The 22,050-nt window shown below is 39.9% G+C and overlaps 1 protein-coding gene across 3 annotated transcripts in view; it reads right to left on the reverse strand.

The window, feature by feature from the left end:
- Positions 1–1,223: 1,223 nt before the first annotated feature.
- The window catches only part of NPL (N-acetylneuraminate pyruvate lyase), a 40,202-nt gene continuing 19,375 nt past the window's right edge, over positions 1,224–22,050 (reverse strand). For 2 of the 3 annotated variants that reach the window (XM_058539912.1, XM_058539911.1), the window contains exons 6-12: positions 20,776–20,851; positions 11,960–12,052; positions 10,498–10,646; positions 10,337–10,383; positions 7,937–8,021; positions 4,534–4,573; positions 1,224–1,837 (exon numbers count right to left, since the gene is read on the reverse strand). In XM_058539912.1, the coding sequence (XP_058395895.1) occupies positions 1,653–1,837; positions 4,534–4,573; positions 7,937–8,021; positions 10,337–10,383; positions 10,498–10,646; positions 11,960–12,052; positions 20,776–20,851 (675 nt within the window). In that variant the 3' untranslated portion in view covers positions 1,224–1,652. The remainder of the gene's footprint in view (positions 1,838–4,533; positions 4,574–7,936; positions 8,022–10,336; positions 10,384–10,497; positions 10,647–11,959; positions 12,053–20,775; positions 20,852–22,050) is intronic. The other variant, XM_058539913.1, reaches the window with a different exon arrangement.

Raw genomic sequence — 22,050 nt, forward strand, 5'->3', positions numbered from 1 at the left:
ACTCCTGAAGGAGAAAGAAATATGAGAAAACAGTACATGTCATTCCTGGGCAAAAAGAGAAGTGAGGACTCACATGTGGAAGATAAACAAACATATAGATAAGGAGAACAGATTAGTGGTTACTAGAGGGCAAGTGGGTGGGGAGAGGATGAAAGGGGTAAAGGGGCACATATGTGTGGTGACAGATAAAAACTAGACTGTTGGTGGTGAACACGATGCAGTCTACACAGGAACTGAAATATAAAAATGTACACTTGAAATTTATACGATATTGTAAGCCAACATGACCACAACAAAATAACTAAAAAAAAAAAAAAGAGCAGTGAGGAGAGACAAATATAACAACCCTTAGCCAGCTGACCAATTAAAGAAAGGGTTAGCAAAGATAAGTGAATCTACCGATAATTTAAAATTCTCATTTTGAAAAAGTTCTCTTTTTAAGAATTAAAAAGTAAAGCGTATGAATTTCAAATACGTTTCCTCTGCCAATGAGCAGAGGAACAAGAAGAAGAAACAAAACAAAATCTTAGGAAATTAACAGACAGGATAACCAAGTTTAAAATCACCAGAGGTTAACTGTCAATACACTTGGTTACCAGAAAGCATACAGCAGGGCGTGTTAGAAAGCAGACTGAACGGCCAGAGGTATATTAGAGAGAAAGAAAAGAGTAAAGAAAGTGTGGAGAGAAAACTAAAGTGAGACGTTTGGGTCATCCCCAAATTTTCTATCACTGAAGAAAAGTGACTGCTTGAAACCGTGAAGGGCAAATAACAGTGGCCCTTGGCTCACCGTAGCAGGGAAGTTGGCCTTCACCTCCAACAGTTCAGGGTGCTGCAGGGGGAGCGACTTTCTTCTCAGTGAGGAGAGGGGAAGTTTGTGGTGCCCAGAACAGAGCTCTTCCTTTGAAACTTTGAGCTTTGAGTTCTCTGTATAGCAACAAGCGGAGACTTGAATGAATTCTTCTTTGGGGAAGGCCTTTCCTTTGTTATGTGAAAACCACTCTAGTGGGCCCTTTAGTTATAAGAACTGAAGCAAGTTTTCACCTTACCCATTGTTTGGGGGGAAAACTGTGATGTTGCAATTAATCTGAAAGCAGATGTTCTAGAGTTAGACTGAGCAGCCAAGTGAGCTGGTGTGTTAACAGTTGTGTATAGCTGAGTCATGTTGTAATTTGGCATTAAAGTTAGTGTGCCTGCCTAAAAGCAAAAGCTCCGAGTTGTCCTAGATTCCAAATGAATATTTATTAAAATGAAAGTACATTATAGTGGTTTAAAATTAGAAAAATTTAAAATAGGATTAAGAATCAGAAATCAAGATAATGAGAGCTCCTTTATAAAGGCAGCTGAAATTAACCAATTACAATTTTCCTTCTGATTCCATCTCATCCATATAAGCAGAAATTTCTCCACAAAAATTGTGTGAAATACTGAATGACTTAGGGCTCATGACTCCTTTTAGAGTTTTTGCCTCTTCACAAAATAAAACTTTTTAAGGATCATAGTAGGTACTTAAATACTTGTTGATTGACGTGAGATTTCATTTGCTAGCAGAGAGTTTAGTTCAAGCTCTTCTAAAAAGTCCTTGAGAAATGAATGCACTATTCAAGGTGGATTATGTCTCAATGTACACACTCTGATTTAATAGAGAGGCACTAACTACAGGCTTCCAAGTTTCCTTCCTTTAAATCATTGAAAGAAAGGAAATCCAGGCTCTTCAGTTTAGCTTCAGCATTATCAGTAAACTCCCTGGAGGCTTTCTGCAGTGGAAGCCGGGGTGGGCCCATTGGAATCCCGGAGACCAGAGTCATGATGGCTTTGGTCTGTGACACTCCAAAACCTAGACAGGAAAAATAAATGAGGAAACGTGACTGGGACTGTCAGCTTCACCACAAACATCCCAAAGCAGAGATCATATTCTTACAGTGACTACTACAATAGGATAAGGTGGTACTAAAAGATGGGAACATTTCTAGTCAATATGGCAGACCGAGCAGACATAGGAAATCCTTCTTCCTGCCTCAAATACATAGAAATGCTGGAAAATTCTTAACAAGTTGACAAACTGTAAAACAAAGACTCAAAGTAAGATGCAAAGTCAACCTCAAAGAAGGAGGGACCAAAGTTATCTGGAATAAAGAGGTCAGAGTGGTGAGGAGGAGCTGAAGCCAAGTGGTCCATCAGGATAATCTGACTCAGGGATATACCGTTGTTGGTCAAATGACCAATGAAGTCAAAGGGACTTCATCTCTAGGAGAGAATTTAGCTCAAGCACATCTAAGAAGTCCCTGAGAAATGCACTATTTAAAGTAGTTTATGAGTCAGTGCTACTGTTTTAGAGCTGGTGTTATAAAACTGGAGCAGGAATGCAAAATGAATCCTTGGGTCTGTGCACAGCAAGGACCTGGAATTAAATTCCCTGTATGAAACTGGTAGCCAGCCTTCTGTGAAAAGCAATAGAAAAAAGCCCAGCCCACTGGCCTGGGGATAGAGAGGCAAAGAAGCTTGACTTCTGCCAGGGCTGTGGATGGAAAAAGATCATATGAAAGAAACCCCAAGCCTGTGCTGTATATAAATATGGATCCATATTTGCATTACACACTTGGTATAGGAACCAGACTAAGAAATTAACCTAAAGACTGGTTAGAACTGGTGAAACTATAGTGTCCTAGCAGAGGCAAATGTAAAACCACTTGACTGGACACCTCACAACCTAGAGCACAAAGGATTGCCCAGAAAATGACAGTTTCTGAAGATGAGTTCAGAAATTACAAAGCACATAAGGAAAAAGAAGCTGCAGGAGAGCCAGCAAATGCCACAGCTGACAAATTTCACATGATACAAAATTCTGAAAGAGACTTCATGGAGAAAAAGAAAGAGTAGAAGCCATAGGCTAAATGAAGGGCATATAAAAAGAATAAGATTTGGAAAAAAAGCCAAAAAGAAATACTGTAAATGAAAAATATAAAATTAGTGAAACTAAACAGGAGAAAACATAGCTAAAGATAGAATTAGTGATTTTGAAGGTAGATCTAAGAAAATAATCCAGAATTCAGCACAGAGAGAAAGATATTTGTTTTCTTAACTAGCTATTGCTTTTGGATCCAAGGTATGATAAATAACTTTCTTTTGCTAAGTGAACTTAGTTACAGTAACAATTGAGCATTAGAAAGAAAAATACTAGCATGACTAAATATATAGACTATAGTTTGATGAATGCAAAATGGCCCTCCCAGGCTTATTATGAATAGTGGAATAGGGAGCTACCTTCATAAGACTTAAAGTTTATTAAGATAAGTCTGTCTTTGACTAAACCATGAAAACTCCAATCCTCAAGGAAGTCTTAAGATATGTTCTTTTAGACCATAAAAACTATCTTTAGGAGTCTCCTTTTAAAATGCAAATATTCTGCCAAAAGAGTAAATCCTTTCAGCTAATATCTTAGAGGTATATTTTGCAAAACTGTTGCAGTATTACTGCTGGTATGCAAAATGATCTTATAAACACAGATAAACTTTTAGTTCTTTTAAAAATTTAATAGTTCAATATCTACTTTAGTGCACTTTAGGAACATATAACTATCATAACAAAACCAAAATTTTGGGAAAAATATTGCTTAGGACAAGGGGATAATAATAGGTAACTAACAGCACTCATGGCACACAAATATGACAAAAATCATGAAGGTGGAAAAGCAAATGGGAAACACTGTCTTTGAAGGATTAAGAGAGCTAGCTGAGAACCCTATGAGAATGAAGGGCATAATACATAACAGGTGCTTGGGGCTCGGGAGGAGTTGCCAGGATGAGGCAGAAAGGCTCTGAAGAGGAGGTGGGATGTCTGCCAAGAATAAACCTAAAACTTTTCCTGGACTTGACCCAGGTTCTCAGGAAGGGCCAATCTCTTGCAGAAGTGGAGTGAATGGTGGCCTTGGTCATTTGTTATGGGATAAGACTTGGAGACTCTGGAGAGGTTTTTCTAATCAAATTCATCATATTTTCCTCAAATTTTACCTTGTCGTCTATCCAAACCTCCATCTATTTAAGCTTATTTGTGTGAACAAACTCTTTTTAAATTGCAGACACTCTTGGGAGAGCTTTCAGTCATTCACGGTTTAGTAAGATCTATATTCAAACTCCCTTCCTCCAAGCACTTAGGCTGAAATCAGCTATAGTGTGGCTGTAGAATTTTAATAAGCAGAGGCAAGTAAAGGGAAGGAGTGCTGCTGGTATAGGAGAGAAGGAACAAAAAGTGGTGTGTGTACAGAGCGGGGAGGTGAACAAAGTGCTAAAATGGAGGAGAGAGATTTGTAGAAGGGTGCCAAAGACCTTCCAACTAGGTTTACTTCACCATTTTATAGGGTTGGCCCTGAAGGTTAGTATTGGAAATAAAACTCTGCGCACAACAAAGCATTAAAAAGTGTTCTTGTTGGACTTTCAGACAGAGTGATGAAAGTCCCCCCTCACTTTCTCTGAAACCCTCAGAGAAGTCCATTTCCTTTACACTCTCCAGTAGCAGACGAAGCAGGAAACTTACCTAGTTTGACCACAAAGTTGATGAATCTCTGAATACAAAACTGGAAAGGAACAAACAAATCTATAGTCAGTATTACTGAACTGTGATAACAATTTAAAGCATTTAGAGGTCAAATTGCAGAAACTCCCGTCTATAATAGTCCACACACCTTAGTTTTCTAAAGGTGTGTCAGAGTGGAGAAAAACAGCCAAGTGAGGATGGTTGAGATCCATCCAGGAGAAGATAGGATCTTTTCATACACACAAGTTTATAAAATGGGCCCATGTAGAAAAGAAGCTCCAATGATAGAATTGTACCAGAGAGAGTTAAGATGGCGGAAGGCACCCTTTATCCATCTGGCTTACGTAGGTAAACTTATCAGCTAGTGCAGTTGTTTTCCAAGTGGGGTACACTAACCTCTGGGGCACCTGTCAAGACACCTAAGGGGCACCTGGCGAAGGCTAAGATTTACTGGACTCAATTTATATATCCTCAACTTCCAAAGTGCTATTTTCTAAAATTGATCAGAATAAGAATTCACATGTAATGGAGGTGCAGGTTGTCCTTTTATATTTCCCCTTTCACAGTCCTTCTTCTCCCATTTTTGAAAAACATACCTCCTATATCACTGCCTCAGGACACCTCTGGGAACCAAATAAAGGAGCCAATCAAAATGTTGGTATTGGCACTGACAAAGAGTGGCAGAGTGATTCCTCTAATTAATGGATAACAAGTCCTCTAAAAAATCATAGAGTTTTCAGTTTTTTGTTTTCAACATTGCTTTCAATGTTGTTACTCAGGTTGTCAGCTGAAAATCATTAAATGATCAAGCATTCTGTGATTTTTGGCATATGATTCAAAAACTGTTCGAAGAATTGAGTGACATTGCTACAACAAAATTTTTTCCATTCTTATCTACTAATTTATAGGAATGGGGTTTCACAGAAGTTATTTCTCTAAAATCAAAAAACAGAAATAGTATCGATGCTGAATTTTAACTTATCCTAGCATTAAGTAACATTCATCCATGAATTCATGAACTAATTCATAAAAAAAGACACCCATCCATCTCATTAAGAGATGCATTTTCAATAACATTTTACTTTCATGTTGTTTTAATCAATTGGATACTAATAATAAAAAATTCAATGCAGAATAAAATTTAATACCGAGAGCCTTCCAAACACATATGTTCTTTTTTCCCTCACATATAAGCTGTAGCACATTACATTCACAAGTTTGTACTTTGCTGCTTTTTACACTTAATATATCATGGAGATCTTTCCAGATCTGTATATATAAACCCATCTCTTCCTTTTAAAGGGCTGTATGTAATTCCACTGCATAACTCAAACATAATGTATTTAACATTATGGATGGATATTTGGGTTGTTTCCGTCTTTTGCTATTATAAACAATGCTGTAAGGAATATCTTTGTACATGTGTCATTTCATTTACATAAATATAACGGAGGGCATTTAAGTCCATGAGAATGAATAAGTTTAGCCCTAACTTTTTCCTTGTCTGCTTCTTCATTTGACTGCAAACTCCCTTAGGGCAGAGACCAGCCTTTTTGAAACTATGTCCTCAGCTCAGCCCTTGGCATATGAATAAATGAGTAAACAAGACCCACTTGCACTTGCCTTCTGTAAGAAGAAACAAGGAATGTGGTCAACTAAATTCCTTACCAATACTGTTGAGTGGGATGATTTGAGTGGGAGTAAAGGAAAAAAAAAGAGAGATGGAAACTAGATCAGCCAATAAAAGAAACCACTAAGTGAAAAGGTCCATATCACAGCTGTTTCAGTTTACTCTATCCTATGATTTCCCTGTTGTTCAGCTCAGAACAGGTTGGAATTTTCAGAAATAACTTTTTCTGGGAAGCCCAGGAAAAAAAAAATAACGAGGAATGCAAAGAGATGGCAGAGTCCACACAATTCAGACTTAGTCTCTTAATTCAAACCAAAGTCTTGCCAATGTTTAGTTTACTCGGCATAGCTTCCAAAGTCCCTACCCGGTTCCTGCTCTCAGCTTCACTTGGTCTGGGGCTGAACAAAGGGGAATATTAAGTAAGCTATTTAAACCTTAGGTAGAAAGTAGATTTAGCCTGGCTTAATGTTCAGGACTAAAGGGTGGGGGATAATTAATCACTCCTGGCAACTGCCTCCTCATGTTCTCTCTGGGTTGGAGCTCAGGTCACTCCCTCTAACCTCGAGGATGCTTTGTACTTCTGCTCTCTAATCTGATTGTCCTGATGGTGGCCTGTCCTGTTCAAAAAGACCCCTTATCTGAGCTTTACTGGGACTGACCACCTGCTCTAATCTTGCATATGCCTTTCATTCCCACTTATTTTCTTGGGATACTCCTCAGCCGTTTTTATTATTCTGAAAACCCCTGTGCCTCTTGGCCTCTAAAAGTCTTTCCCTTGTGCCTACCCTATTTCTTTCCACCTCATTCCATTTACCTAAAGTACACACCCTACTCAGCTGCTGAGACTGGTTCTACCCTTCAGTGAGGCTATTCATTCTCTGCACAGAGAGGTTGTCCTCCATGTAACATTAACAGCAGCCACCATTTCCTCTGGGGTCTTCCCTGTAACACACCAGCTCCTGCTGCTTTTCCTGTTTCAAAGCCGGTGTCTCCTTCTGGATCAACCACTCGGCTCTTGTTTCCTGCCTGGTGGATGTTTTCAGTTCTCAGCACATTTCCAGGGTTAAGAAGACTGACCTGTCTGACTTTGGATTAAGTCTCCTCATTTTATGTTAGCAGCTTCATAGATTCTTCAGATACTCTGGTGACTCAGGTGTGACATCCTCAAGGGGATGGCATGTGGTTATTTTCCCAGAGATCTATCACTATTATTTTACAGTCACAAAAATACTTTGAACATACAGTAAAAATAAGATCATTTCTAGGAGGAACAGAGAGGAACATTCCCGTATGGAGCCTGTCCTGATTAGATGTGTAGGGAACACAGACAATGGGGATAGGTTTGTTTTTTTTTTTTTTTTTTTTTTTGTGAGGAGGACCAGCTCTGAGCTAACATCCAATGCCAATCTTCCTCTTTTTTTGCTGAGGGAGACTGGCCCTGGGCTAACATCCATGCCCATCTTCCTCTACTTTATATGGGACGCTGCCACAGCATGGCTTAACAAGCAGTGCATTGGTGCACGCTCGGGATCCGAACCGGCGAACCCCAGGCCACCGCAGTGGAGCGCGTGCACCCAACCCCTTGCGCCACCGGGCCAGCCCCAGGTTTGGTTTTAAACAAGAAAAATTAAGAAACAGAAAGAAAGCAAAGAAAGAGGCAGCTAGGCGATTTTAAGGAGGGCAGGTGTGGTAGGAATGCTGATGAGAGAGCCTAAGAATTATCCAGTGGGGAAGAAAAAAGCCTGATTTATGTGAAGGGAAGAAAAAATTAACCTGGTGGTTCAGGGCTGAAGAGAAGTCCTTTTGTTCAAAAGCCTCCAACATCTGGTTTGTCTTTTTTCCCAGGTAATTATAGGTACTGAAAAGAAAACAGCACACACTGCAGGATCAATAACTCAGTGGGAAAGGTCCAGATCTTCAAACCCCTCTGCTGCTTAAAAGGAAAAAACATACCTGGACTTCTAGAGGTCTATTCATAGGCCCTAATCTATTAGAGGATCAGGTGTCTAGAAGTCTATCTGTAGGCCCTAATCTATTTGAGGATCAGGTGTCTTCAGTTGAGTCTTCCAGCAACACCGAGCAGGGCCAAGAGGAAGCAGAGAACACCAAAGGGAATAAAGAAAAGGAAGAAAAACAAAAAAAGGATAAAGTTAGGAAAAAGAAAAAAAAAGTGAAAGATGGAAGTCTAATAGGTAGGGAGCGACTGAGACCAGCAGCTGTCCCGGGGCCCACACTGGGGGGCAACGCTGGATAAGAACTGTGGATAAAGTGTAATATCTGAGGAGAGTCCTCAAAGCCTTCTGCTGAGGAACTGGGTGAACAGAGCACCACAGTAAAAGGGGCAAATCCCAACAGATTACCTAAATTCTTTGCCAACTTACATATTACCTGAGACTAGTTTCTAATAATAACATTAATAATGATAATAATAAAATGAGAGACCATTTGTTAACTGCTTGACGTAAATTATGTCTAATCCTCTCAAAGCCCTGCAAGGTACAACTGGTTTCTATTTCACTGTGAAAAAACTCAGTTCCAAGACGGGCTACAGAGTTGTCACAAAGGCTTTCCATCGCTTCATGCTGCCTTCTATCACAATTCAACAAAACTGAAGGTGAGAATGTTATTTGATCTGATAAAATGTTCTTGTGAACTTAAAAAAAAATCCCTAACTTACCAATAAAGACAAACATCTTAGACTAATTACTGAATTCTTAGGGAAACCAGCAAGGTGGAAGGTTATAGAAATTCGTAACAAGGATATTTCCCCAGTTTCTAATGACTTCTCATATGCTAAGTCAGTATCAGAAAAATGTATTTATCTTGATGTACCAAGAACAGAATGTTGTTGCTGGTACCCCCATATATGTAGACCCCAGAGTCAACAGCAAGAGATTCCAAGAACGTGAAGTTCACATTATCTTCTGGTAATAAATTAAGGAAAAATAAAATATAATAGCGAAGTCACTGGTAGATGTGAAACACTCCTAAGTCACAATATGTACATGAATGTCTGAGGAGTTTCAGAATCCTAAAATTTGAATCCCAGTGGTTTTAAATGTATCCTCAGTTAGACAGAGAGGAATGTGATTATAATTAAGAAGAAATGAAGTCTAACCAAATGTACTTTGCTTATAGACTATGTTGACAGAATCAAAATGCCTAGTACGGAGGCCAAAAAACAAGAGTCAAAAAAGTAAGCATTTCCAGGGAAAAAAAGTTTCCACAGTCAACAAATGCAGGCATCCAGGTTTCCTTGGCAGAAATGTCCTTATACTGGTGATGGATGCCACACGCCATCCTGGCTTGGTGAATAAGCCATAAAGACCATTCAACTCAATCACCCTTCATCAAAGCCAAGCTCACCAAGACACTTTATGAATATTACTTTGCTTCTCCCGTACTTTTCCTACGGGGAGGAAATGTATTTTCAGTTAATGAAAATATTTCAATCAATCTGCTTGCAGGTATATTTCTAATGAATTAGGTTAACATGTGCAGTGGACATGCTAATGGAGTTGCCAGCCTTCCCCAAGCCTTCTGCTGAGTAGGCATTCTATGTTCCTGGCTGCAGCTGATTGGACCTTAGGTGGACACCTCACTAGGCAGCGCTACCTAGTGATATCCTGAGATGCTCCATTTGGGCATCATGATTGGCCCTGTGCACGGAGAAGCAGAGAAAGCCCATCTGGAGAGAAAGAGAGGGAAATAAAGGGATGTGCAGAGAGATGCAGAGGTGAGAGTCTCCAGAGGACCACAGACGTAGAACAATCTGCCTTGGCTGTTGAGGGCTTTGCAGTTCCAGGTTCTCATCCTGAGGCCTGGCTGCACTTCCTCCTCTTGGGTTTTATGTAATTTCCCAGTATTTTATAATAACTTACCTTCTTTTACATAAGTTAGCTTGAATGGATTTCTGTTATTCATAACCAAGAGATTTCTGTGCATGCTCTCAGCTTGTGTGCCTCACCTCTAATCCAACAGTGCTTCTAATAATGACTGAGTTGCTAACAAACTGCTAAGCTCTAAATTCCCTTTCACTGAAAGAATGTGGGAAAGAAAGGCAACTTCCATCAGAAAAGGTATACACGCAAGAAGGGTAACTACTTAGGTGATGAATGCCCCTGGAGGGGTACTGTACATTTATAACCATTGGGAAAAATGAGTCATGCTTACCTGCCCACCGCTCCAGTCGCTCCCATCACCAGAGCACTCAACAGTTGCTAATCAGAAAGAAAAGAGTATTCACTTTTATGAAAAAGAGAAAGAGAAATGATGCTACATAAATTGTTTTGGACAGAAACTAACCTACTGGGATATGCCAGGGGGTGACTTACCTCATCCACCCCAAAAAGGAAAGCAAACTGTAGCTGGCGATTCTGATCAACACACTGCCCGAAGTCTAAAAGATCTGTGTCACTGAATTTCAGCCCTTGGAAGGTGGGGATCTTCTCCTGAATCCCATCCAACACCTCCTCAGCACGAACTGCTCAAAACAATAAATGCCTCATTAACCTGCACACCTCTGGAAAATGTCAAATAACATTTCATACAGCCCTACACAGCTGCATTGAGCTACCAGGGGCTGTTCTCAGCTGGAACTGACTGCAGACTGGACATAATCACTTGCCTTCACCTAGCAGTTCCTATGTACTTTTTAAAAATTTTGATTTATTTTTTTATGAGGAAGATCAGCCCTGAGCTAACATCTGATGCGAATCCTTTTTTTTTTTTCTTTTTGCTGAGGAAGATTGGCCCTGAGCTAACATCCGTGCCCATCTTCCTCTATTTTATATGGGATGCCACCACAGCGTGGCTTGACAAGCGGTGCTTTGGTGTGCACCTGGGATCCGAACCTGCAAACTCTGGGCCACCGCAGCAGAGTGCATGCACTTAATCGCTTGCACCACCGCGCAGGCCCTAGTAGTTCCTATGTACTTGTCAAATTATAGCCCCAAGTCTTCCGTTCCTTGAAGACAGTAGATAGATATTTATAAATTTATAAAGCACAACTTCTGTTTTTTCTTTTAAGGAAGTTAGAAAGCAGTGAGATTTAAAAAATAATCTTCTAAGAAATTTCATCTAATTGTAACAATCTTCTCGCTGGAGAAGTATAATAATAATAAAAGAAAAGCTAGAAGAAAAGTGAGAAGAGATCAGAGTACCTTCCTAAGTGCCAGCCAACGAGAATAGTGTAGGGTACAAGGTAGACACAGTCCCTGTCCTATGGCGCTTACAGGCTGTGTCTTCCCATATAAGGAGAGGTGTGTGTGACAGACACAAAGTGTCTTCTAGAAGCGCTTGGGGGCCAACTAGTCTTTCATACTTAACTTCCATTATAAGGTGGTGTCAATGGTTGATAAGGGCTGACTTATTTTTTTATTTTTGGTGAGGAAGATGGGCCCAGAGCTAACATCTGTTGCCAATCTTCCTCTTTGCTTGAGGAAGATTGTTCTTGAGCTAACATCTGTGTCAATCTTTCTCTATTTTTTGTATGTGGGATGTTGCCACTGCATGGCTTGATGAGCGATGTGTAGGTCTGTGCCTAGGATCCAAACCCATGAACCCTAGGCCACCGAAGCAGAGCGTGTGAACTTAACCACTAGGCCACCAGGCCGGCCCCAGGGCTGACTTATTTTTGATGAGTGACTTATTTTGAAGCAATTGGAACATCTAGTCAACAGTGTTATGCTTTTGTGATGCGAGGTGGGGTGGGGTGGGGTGGGGTGGGACGGAGTGGGGGTTTCTTAGCGGAATAGAGTAAGATGTGAGAGGTGGAGGGAAAGAAGCAGTACTTACTCTTTATCCCTGTCACGGCAGGAATGTGATAGTAATAAAATGGCAATGCAGGGGCAGCGGCAGCCACCTCCTTTAGGAAATTAATCAGGACATCTGAAAGAACAGCAGGAAAAGTCATAGTGTGAACAAGTGTAAAACACTGCCTTTCCCTGGTAAAAAATGAACCATCTAATGAAATGCAACCATGCTTTATGAAAGCTGAAAATTCTTGACTACCCTTACCATCCCCGGACCTTGCAACTGCAATGTCTTTGCAACTCACTTCACTCAGTTTTATTTTCCTTTTTGTAGAAAAGCCAAAATAGTATGATCACTTTCCTACCATACTATAATTTTATTTATTTATTTATTTTTTTCCCCCAAAGCCCCAGTAGATAGTTGTATGTCATAGCTGCACGTCCTTCTAGTTGCTGTACGTGGGACACGGCCTCAGCATGGCCGGAGAAGCGCTGCGTTGGTGCATGCCCGGGATCCGAACCCGGGTCGCCAGCAGCAGAGCGCGCGCACTTAACTGATGAGCCACAGGGCCGGCCCTTTCCTACCATACTAAAGTGCTATTAAAAAACTGATGCAGAGGATTCTGGGAAGATGGCAGTGTAGGAGGACTCTGAACTCATCTCCTCCCATGGACACAACAAATCTACAACTCCCTGTGGAACCATTTCCTCTGAGAGAGATCTATAAACTGGATAAATAGAACCCCACAACTAGGGAGAACACTGACAGGGTGAAACGGGCAGAAATACACCTCTGCTGAAGAAAAAACACATCCTAGCCACAGCGCTTCACAGCTGGGGGCAATCTTAAAGCCTTTCTTGGAAGAGTAGGGGGGATCTGAGTGGGACATCTATGCCATAATAGGCATCCCAGCCTTTGGATTCAGCACAACCGAGACGGGTTCCCATAATACCTGGCTTTGCCATTAAAACCAACAGGGAATACCCACAGAAAAACTATCAAACTTCAGGGAAAGAAAGCCTGCTGTTAAAGGGCCCATGTATAGATTCACTCATTCCGGAAACCAAGACAAAATCACCAGAAAGAAAGGTGCATAGTCCTTTGGTAAAAGAGATTCTCTTGCTAAGCTCTGAGTGCATCTCAGACAGGCAGGAGGCAGCTGGGCCCACCTCCCCAGGACTGAAACACTGGCGGCAGTGATTATTGTGACCTAATAGGGCTGTTGTGCTGACACAGACGCTGGCAGACACCACTGGATTTCTTCCTCTGGCCTGTTAGCACAGGGATTTGCCCTGCCCACTAGAGCACCGATTTAATCCAGCACAGCCAGGGCAGGTACCCTGCCCGAGGAACTGGCCCTGCCCACCAGCAAGCCTGTGGGCCCACCTAGGTGAGGTGTGTGGGACTCCGCAGCAGGGTGAGTGGGTCTATCTTGGTGGGGTGTACGTGAATGGCAGGCCTACGTTGGCACGGTCTGTGGTTCTGGGGGCAGTGGGGCACATTGTCCACAGCAGACTTGTGTGCTGCCAATCTCAAACAGCCACACAAGAGATCTGCCCCTCTTTCCAATGCCTCAAACCCCATTGTGTGCTGCCATGCCTGAGGCCAGCCACACTCATGTGTGCTCCTGAGAGAGCCAACAACAGCCCAGCGCTGCAGGGAGCCTCACCAGAGGCCAGCAGCCATTGTGAGTCCCTGAGCCTAGCAACCAGCCACACTGAGGGCCTGACTCACTTAACAGTAAAACAGCAGCAGTTGTGTGCTATCAGACCTTATAGCCAGCCATGCAGGAGCTTGCCCAGCTCAATAAGGTGACTAAAGTGACCACAGCAGTCATACACAGCTGAGCCTTACAACCAGCTACACGGGGGGCAGCCTAGCCTACCCGTGTGTCCACAGCAAGAGCAACCCTGCTACAACAGAAGGGCACACGTAGCCCACACAGGGGACACTCCTGGAACATTTGGAACTGGTGATGAGAGGGAAGCACACTGCTGGCCCCCATAAGGCATCTCTTACATAAGGCCAAATTTCCAAGATTATGAGATGTAGCTGATATACTAAATACATAGATATAAACACAGAGAAATAGGCAAAATGAGGAGATAAAGGAATATGTTCCAAATAAGGGAACAGGACAAATCCTCAGAAAAAGAACTAAAAGAAACAGCGATAAACAATCTACCTGATAAAGAGTACAAACTAACAGTCATAAGAATGCTCAATGAACTTGGGAGAAGAATAGATGAACACAGTGAGAACTTCAACAAAGAACTGAAAAACATAAAGAACCAATCGGAAATGAAGAATACAATAACGGAAATGAAAAATTCATTAGAAGGAATCAACGGCAGAGCAGATGACAGAAGAATGGATCAGTGAGCTAGATGAAAGAGCAGAGGAAATCACCCAAGCTGAACAGAAAAAAGAATTAAAAAGAAAGAGGATAGTCTAAGGGACCTCTGGGACATCAAGCTTACTAAAATCCATATTATAGGTGTCACAGAAGGAGATGAGAGAGACAAAGGGGCAGAGAACCTATTTGAAGAAATAATAGCCGAAAACTTCCCTAACCTAAGGAAGCAAACAGACATCCAGGTACCAGGAGCACAAAGAGCACCAAACAAGAAGAACCCAAAGAGGCCCACACCAAGACACATTATAATTAAAAACGGCAAGAATTAAAGAGAGAATCCTAAAAGCTGCAAGAGAAAGGCAACAAGTTACATACAAAGGAAACCCCATAAGGCTATATCAGCTGACTTCTCAGCAGAAACCTTACAGGCTAGAAGGGAGTGGCAAAACATATTCAAAGTGCTGCAAGGAAAAAACCTAGTCAAGAATATTCTTCCCAGCAAGCTTATCATTCAGAACAGAAGGAGAGATAAAGAGTTTTCCAGACAAGCAAAAACTACAGAAGTTTATCACCACTAAACTGGCCTTATAAGAAATGCTAAAGGGATTTAAGTGGAAAAGAAAAGACCACAAATAGGAATAAGAAAATTATCAAAGAAAAAAAATCACTGGTAAAGGCAAATATACAGTAAAAGTAGTGGAAAAACCACCTATAAAGCTAGTGTGATGGTCAAAAGACAAAAGTACTAAAAATATTTATCTCCATGATAAGAGGTTAAGGGATACACATGCACACATACAAAAAGAAGTTAGATATGATATCAAAAACATAAAATGTGGGAGGAGGAGAGTAAAAGTGTAGGGCTTTTAGTAAAAGGTCAAACTTAAGAGACCATCAATTTAATATAGATTGCTATTTACATAGGTTATTATATATGAACTTCATGGTAATCACAAACCAGAAACCTATTATAAATACACAAAAAATAAAGCAAAAAGAACCCAAACATAATACTAAAGAAAGCCATCAAATCACAAGGGAAGAGACCAAGAGAACAAGAAAGGAATAGAGAAGAACTACTAAAACACCCAGAAAAAAGTAACAAAATGGCAATAAGTACATACTCATCAATAGCTACTCTAAATGTCAACAGATTAAATGCTCCAATCAAAAGACATAGGGTGGCTGAATGGATAAAAAAATAAGACCCACATATATGCTGCATACAAGAGACATACTTCAGACCTAAAGACACTCACAAAGTGAAAGTGAGCAGATGGAAAAAGATACTCCATGCAAATGGCAATGAAAAGAAAGCTGGGGCAGCAATACTTATATCAGACAAAATAGACTTTAAAACAAAAACTGTAATAAGAGACAAAGAAGGGCACTACATAATGATAAAGGGAACAATCCAACAAGAGGACATGATACTTGTAAATATCTATGCACCTAACATAGGAGCACCTAAACATAGAAAGCAATTATTAGCAGACATAATAAAAGGAGAAATTGACAGTAACACAATAATAGTAGAGGACTTTGACACTCCACTTAAATCAATGGATAGATCATCCAAACAGAAGATCAATAAGGAAACACTGACCTTAAATGACACATTAGACCAGATGGACTTAGTAGATACATGCAGAAGATTCCTCCAAAAACCGAAGAGTACACATTCTTTCTGAACGCACATGGAAAGTTCTCCACGATAGATCACATATTAAGCCACAAAACAAGTCTCAATAAATTTAAGACTGAAATAATACCAAGCATCTTTTCTGACCACAATGACATGAAACTAGACATCAACTACAAGAAAACTGGAAAAGCCACAAATATGTGGAGATTAAACAAAATGCTACTAAACAAGTGTCAATGGAGAAATCAAAATACACCTGGAGGCAAATGAAAATGAAAATATGACATGCCAAAATTCATGGGATATTGCAAAAGCGGTACTAAGAGGGAAGTTTATAGTAATATATGCCTACCTCAAAAACCAAGAAAAATCTCAGATAAACAATCTAACAGTACACCTAAAGGAATTAGAAAAAGAAGAACAAAGAAAGCCCAACATCAGTAGAAGGAAGGAAATAATAAAAATCAGAGCAGAAATAAATGAAATAGGGACTAAAAAAACAACAGAAAAAATCAATGAAACCAAGAGCTGGTTCTTTGAAAAGATAAACAAAATTCACAAACTTTAAGCTAGACTCAATAAGAAAAAAAGAGAGAAGGCTCAAATAAATAATTCAGAAATGAAAGGGGAGAAATTACAGAGGACACCACAGAAATACAAAGGATTATAAGAGAATACTACAAAAAAAAGCTATATGCCAACAAACTGGATAACCTAGAAGAAAGGGATGGATTCTTAGAATTATACCACCTTCCAGAACTGAATCAAGAAGAAATAGAGAATTTGAACAGACCAATCACTAGTAAGGAGACTGAAACAGTAATCAAAAGCCTCCCAAAAAACAAAAGTCCAGGACCAGATGGCTTCCCTGATGATTTCTACCAAACATACAAAGAAGACTTAATATTTACCCTTCTCAAACTCTTCCAAAAACTGAAGAGGAGAGGAAGCTTCCTAACTCATTCTATGAAGCCGACATTACTCTGATACCAAAACCAGACAAGGACAACACACAAAAAAAGAAAATTACAGGCCAATATCACTGATGAACATCGATGCAAAAATCCTCAACAAAATGCTAGCAAATTGAATGCAACAATACATTAAAAAGATCACACACCATGATCAAGTGGGATTTATTCCAGGGATGCAGGGATGGTTCACCATTCGCAAATCAATCAATGTGATACACCACATTAACAAAATGAAGACTAAAAATCACATGATCATCTCAATAGATGCAGAAAAAGCATCTGACAAGATACAGCATCCACTTATGATAAAAACTCTGAATAAAATGGGTATAGAAGGAAAGTACCTTAACATAATTAAGGTCGTGTATGACAAACCCACAGCTAACATCATACTCAATGGTGAAAAACTGAAAGCTAAGAATGGGAACTAAACAAGTATGCCCACTTTCGCCATTCTTATTAACATAGTATTGGAAGTCCTAGCCAGAGCAATCCGCAAGAAAAAGAAATAAAAGGGGTCCAGATTGGAAAGGAAGAAGTAAAACTGTCACTGTTTGCAGATGACATGATTTTATATATAGAAAACCCTACAGAATCCACCAAAAAACTATTAGACATAATAAAGTTGCAGGGTACAAAATCAACATACAAAAATAAGTTGCATTTCTATACATTCAACAATGAAGGAGCAGAAAGAGAAATTAAGACTACAATCCCATTTACAATCGCAACAAAAAGAATAAAATACCTAGGAGGAAATTTAACCAAAGAGGTGAAAGACTTATACACTAAAAACTATAAAACATTGTTGAAAGAAACTGAAGAAAACACAAAGAAATGGAAAGATATTCTGTGCTCATGGACTGGAAGAATTAACATAGTTAACATGTCCATACTTCCTAAAGCAATCTAGAGATTCAATGCAATCCCTATCAAAGTCCCAACATTTTTCATGGAAATAGAACAAAGAATCCTAAAATTTACATGAAACAACAAAAGAGCCCGAATAGCCAAAGTAATTCCGAGAAAAAAGAACAAAGCTGGAGGTATCACATTCCCCAATTTCAAAATATACTACAAAGCTATAGTAATAAAAACAGCATGGGACTGGCCCAAAAACAGACACACAGATAATGGAACCCAGAAATAAACCCACACATCTATGGACAGCTAATTTTTGACAAGGGAGACAAGAACATAAAGTGGAGAAAGGAAAGTCTCTTCAATAAATGGTGTTGGGAAAACTGGACAGCCATGTGCAAAAGAATGAAAGTAGACCATTATCTTACACCATACACAAAAATTAACTCAAAGTGCATTCAAGACTTGAATGTAAGACCTGAAACAATAAAACTCCTAGGAGAAATCACAGGCAGTACGCTCTTCGACATCGGTCTTAGCAGTATCTTTTTGAATATCATGTCTCCCCCGGCAAGGGAAACAAAACTAAAAATAAACAAATGGGCCTACATCAAACTAAAAAGCTCCTGCACAGCAAAGAAAACCAACAACAAAACGAAAAGACAACCTAACAATTGAGAGAACATATTTGCAAATCATATATCTGATAAGGGGTTAATATCCAAAATATATAAAGAACTCATACAACTCAACAACAAAAAAACAAACAACCCAATTAAAAAGTGGGCAGAGGATATGAACAGACATTTTTCCAAAGAAGATATACAGATGGCCAATGACACATGAAAAGATTCTCGACATCACTAATCATCAAATCAATGAAACGCAAATCAAAACCACAATGAGATATCACCTCACACCTGTCAGGATGGCTATAATTAACAAGACAAGAAATAATAAGTGTTGGAGAGGATGTAAAGAAAAGGAAACCCTCATACACTGCTGGTGGGAAGGTCAACTGTGCAGCGACTATGGAAAACAGTATGGAGATTCCTCAAAAAATTAAGAATAGAAGCACCACATGATCTAGCTATTCCACTTCTGGGTATTTATCCAAAGAACACAAAAACACGAACACAAAAACACTAATTTGAAAGATATATGCACCCCTATGTTCATTGCAGCGTTATTCACAATCACCACGACTTGGAAACAACCTAAGTGCCCACGAATGGATGAATGGATAAAGAAGATGTGGTATATATACACAATGGAATACTACTCAGCCATAAAAAAAGATGAAATCTTGCTATTTTGTGACAACATGGATGGACCCTGAGGGTATCATGCTAAGCAAAATAAGTCAGATGGAGAAAGCCAAATACTATTTGATGTCACTCATATGTGGAAGATAAAAAGCAAACAATAACAATAAACAAACACCTAGACACAGAGAATAGACTGGTGGTTACCTGAGGGGACGAGGAGAAGGAGGAGGGCAAAAGAGGCAAAGGGGCACATGTGTATGGTGATGGATAGCAATTAGGCTTTGGGTGGTGAATATGACGTAATCTACACAGAAGTCAAAATATAATGATGTACACCTGAAATTTATATAATGTTATAAACCAATGTTACCTCAATAAAAAAAATGAATCTGAAAATGAAACAGCCCCAAAAATCTAATACACTGATTAAAAAACAAAATGGGTGTGAACCTTCCCACATATTAAGAGAAGCTCATGAAATACTCTTATAAAAACCAGAGGCCCATCAATAGGGCACTTGCCCTCTTACCCCAGAGGGCAGCTAAGTGTGGTCAGTGAATAAGGACTCTGCATAAGAATCAGAATAATCAAGTTGTAACTGAGAAAATTCTACTATAAAAAGACAAAGAACATCTGTTTAAAGAGGAATGTTATAAGAGTAGTGGCACATCTCATAACAGTCAACCATAGTTTGGTACTTCTCCCTTTTTGGGAGAAATTCAGATACGTCAGAAGAGACCTCACTCTGGCTTATTGAGGAATTAGGATTTCCTACGTTATCCAATGTGAGCTTCAACTGCAACATTACTGCAGATGATAGATAAATCCAGCAGAATTGCTTACACTTTGGATAGTGGGAGAGAGAATCTTATGTACTTCATCTGAATACTGTGATGATGTATTTTGTCTATGATAAATATTTCTGCCAAAATTATGTACAATTTGCTATTCTATCTTTTGTGAAAGGTAGTCATGTAAAATCTTTTAAAACCATGTGGAAAAAAACTTTTAAAATGTTCCATTCTAACCTCTTAAAATAGCAGTATTTAAATTACTTATCTATATTAACAACTATTTTCTATCAATAATAGGTGATATCTTACGGTAATTTTGACCCACTATACATTTAGTTATGGATTTATTTAATCATGCATACAAATAACATCGTGTCTGTTTTTAATCATTTTAAAATTTGTATTTCTTTTTTTGCTAATCAAAAGGATGAAAAAGACTCAGCACACTTGGAAACCACAAATAGTTTCTACAGAGGAAGCAGAGGAGAAGGGGAAGGGAGTAACTTGATATTTTGGAAGATAACGGATATTTCTGTGAAAACTCTTTCCAAATTCATCACTTACTCAACCTTCAATAGAATATGTAGTGTCAAAATGCCCATCATTTATGTTGTTCTTTTTTGAGAAAAATGGTCCCACACTTTGCCATGTAACCCTGACACTCTGCACAACCGACTGGACAAGGAGTGGACCCCTGACCCAAACACAGGCACCCATAGGTTGACCCAGGGCTTGGTGGATGACTCACTGGGAACTCTTGGCAAGAGTTGAAGCCCTTTAATGGAGTCTTATTTTATGGATCCAGGGAGGCCAAATATTCGGGAGAACCACTGTACCAATGCAACTGCATGCCTCCAGTCCATAAAACTTTACTTTCATGAGTTAAATACAAGCATTTTGAACAAAACCAAAAAGAAGTGGACCACTTGAGGCACTGTGCATTTGGACCTATCTACTTACCTTTGTTCCACGGCTTGAGAAAGAAAGGTGCAATGACAGCGATGCCATCGGCTCCTATTTCTGCTGCGTGTTGTGCCTTTAAAAGAAGAAAGACGACCTTTATGGGTCTGGTCACACTTCTGATGTGTGTGGGTGTGGGTGTTTCCCCACACCAACAAGCAATTCTCCGACACCAGTTGGGTGTCCTACAATTCAACTCAACTCTGACACTACGTACCTGGAGATAGAGTCAGATTCCACAGGTTAAGGACTCAGTCCCACAAGACTACCCTCACCCCTGCCTTCAGATGTCAGTCCCGAGCCCAGGTTATCACCTGTGCTTCTGACTGGCTATAGATTGGAGGTTTCAACAACCCCCTCCTTGGGTTGATTAAAATTTGCTAGAGCGGCTTGCCGAACTCAGAAACTGTTTACTTACTGGATCACTGGTTTATTACAAAAGGATATAACTCAGGAACAGCCAGATGGAAGAGATGCATAGGGCAAGGTATGTGGAAAGGGTGGGGAGCTTCCATGCCCTCGCCGAGCTCCAGCATGCCACTTTCCCCAAATCTCCACAGGTTCACCAATCTGGAAGCCCTTTGAAACCTGCCCTTTTGGGCTTCTATGGAAGCTTCATCACACAGGCATGATTGATTAAATCGTGGGCCACTGTCAACTGTTTCAACTTCCAGCTCCAACCCTTCCCCTCCCAGGAGGTTCGGAATTGGGACTGAAAGTTCCAACCCTCTAATTACTTGGTTGGTTCTCCTGGTAACCAGCCCCCAGTCTTAGGTGCTTTCCAAAAGTCACCTCATTAACATAACAAGAGACACCTTTATCGCTCTCATCACAGGAAATTCCAGGGGTTTTAGGAGCTCTGTGCCAGAAATGGGACAAAGACCAAATATACCTTATTATAAATCACATCACAACCATCCTGGAGTAAGTGTTTTATTATATTCACCTACAGCTTAGATACTAGAAGTTAGCAACAAACCCTTTAAATTCGCCAACTGATGCACCACTAGAGAGTGGAAAATGAGCCAAATTTAATGATAAATGTCATTACCAGGAAAATCCCAGGTTGCAAAGTAGAGACCCCCAGTGGAGGTGAGCTGTGAATTTAATCTTATTCTTCTTCAGACTTTGTCAGTACAAAAATCCTTTGCAGCTCAGGAGACATGAGTGGTTCATTTTGATAGATTATAATGTTAATACAGAAACTTGCAGGTGGAATTTCTCTTCTAATGTTGAACCCACTGGATGGTACTGTCTTTCCTGTCCAATGATATC

Source organism: Diceros bicornis, chromosome 4 (genome assembly GCF_020826845.1).
Source record: "Diceros bicornis minor isolate mBicDic1 chromosome 4, mDicBic1.mat.cur, whole genome shotgun sequence".
Classification (NCBI taxonomy): domain Eukaryota; kingdom Metazoa; phylum Chordata; class Mammalia; order Perissodactyla; family Rhinocerotidae; genus Diceros; species Diceros bicornis.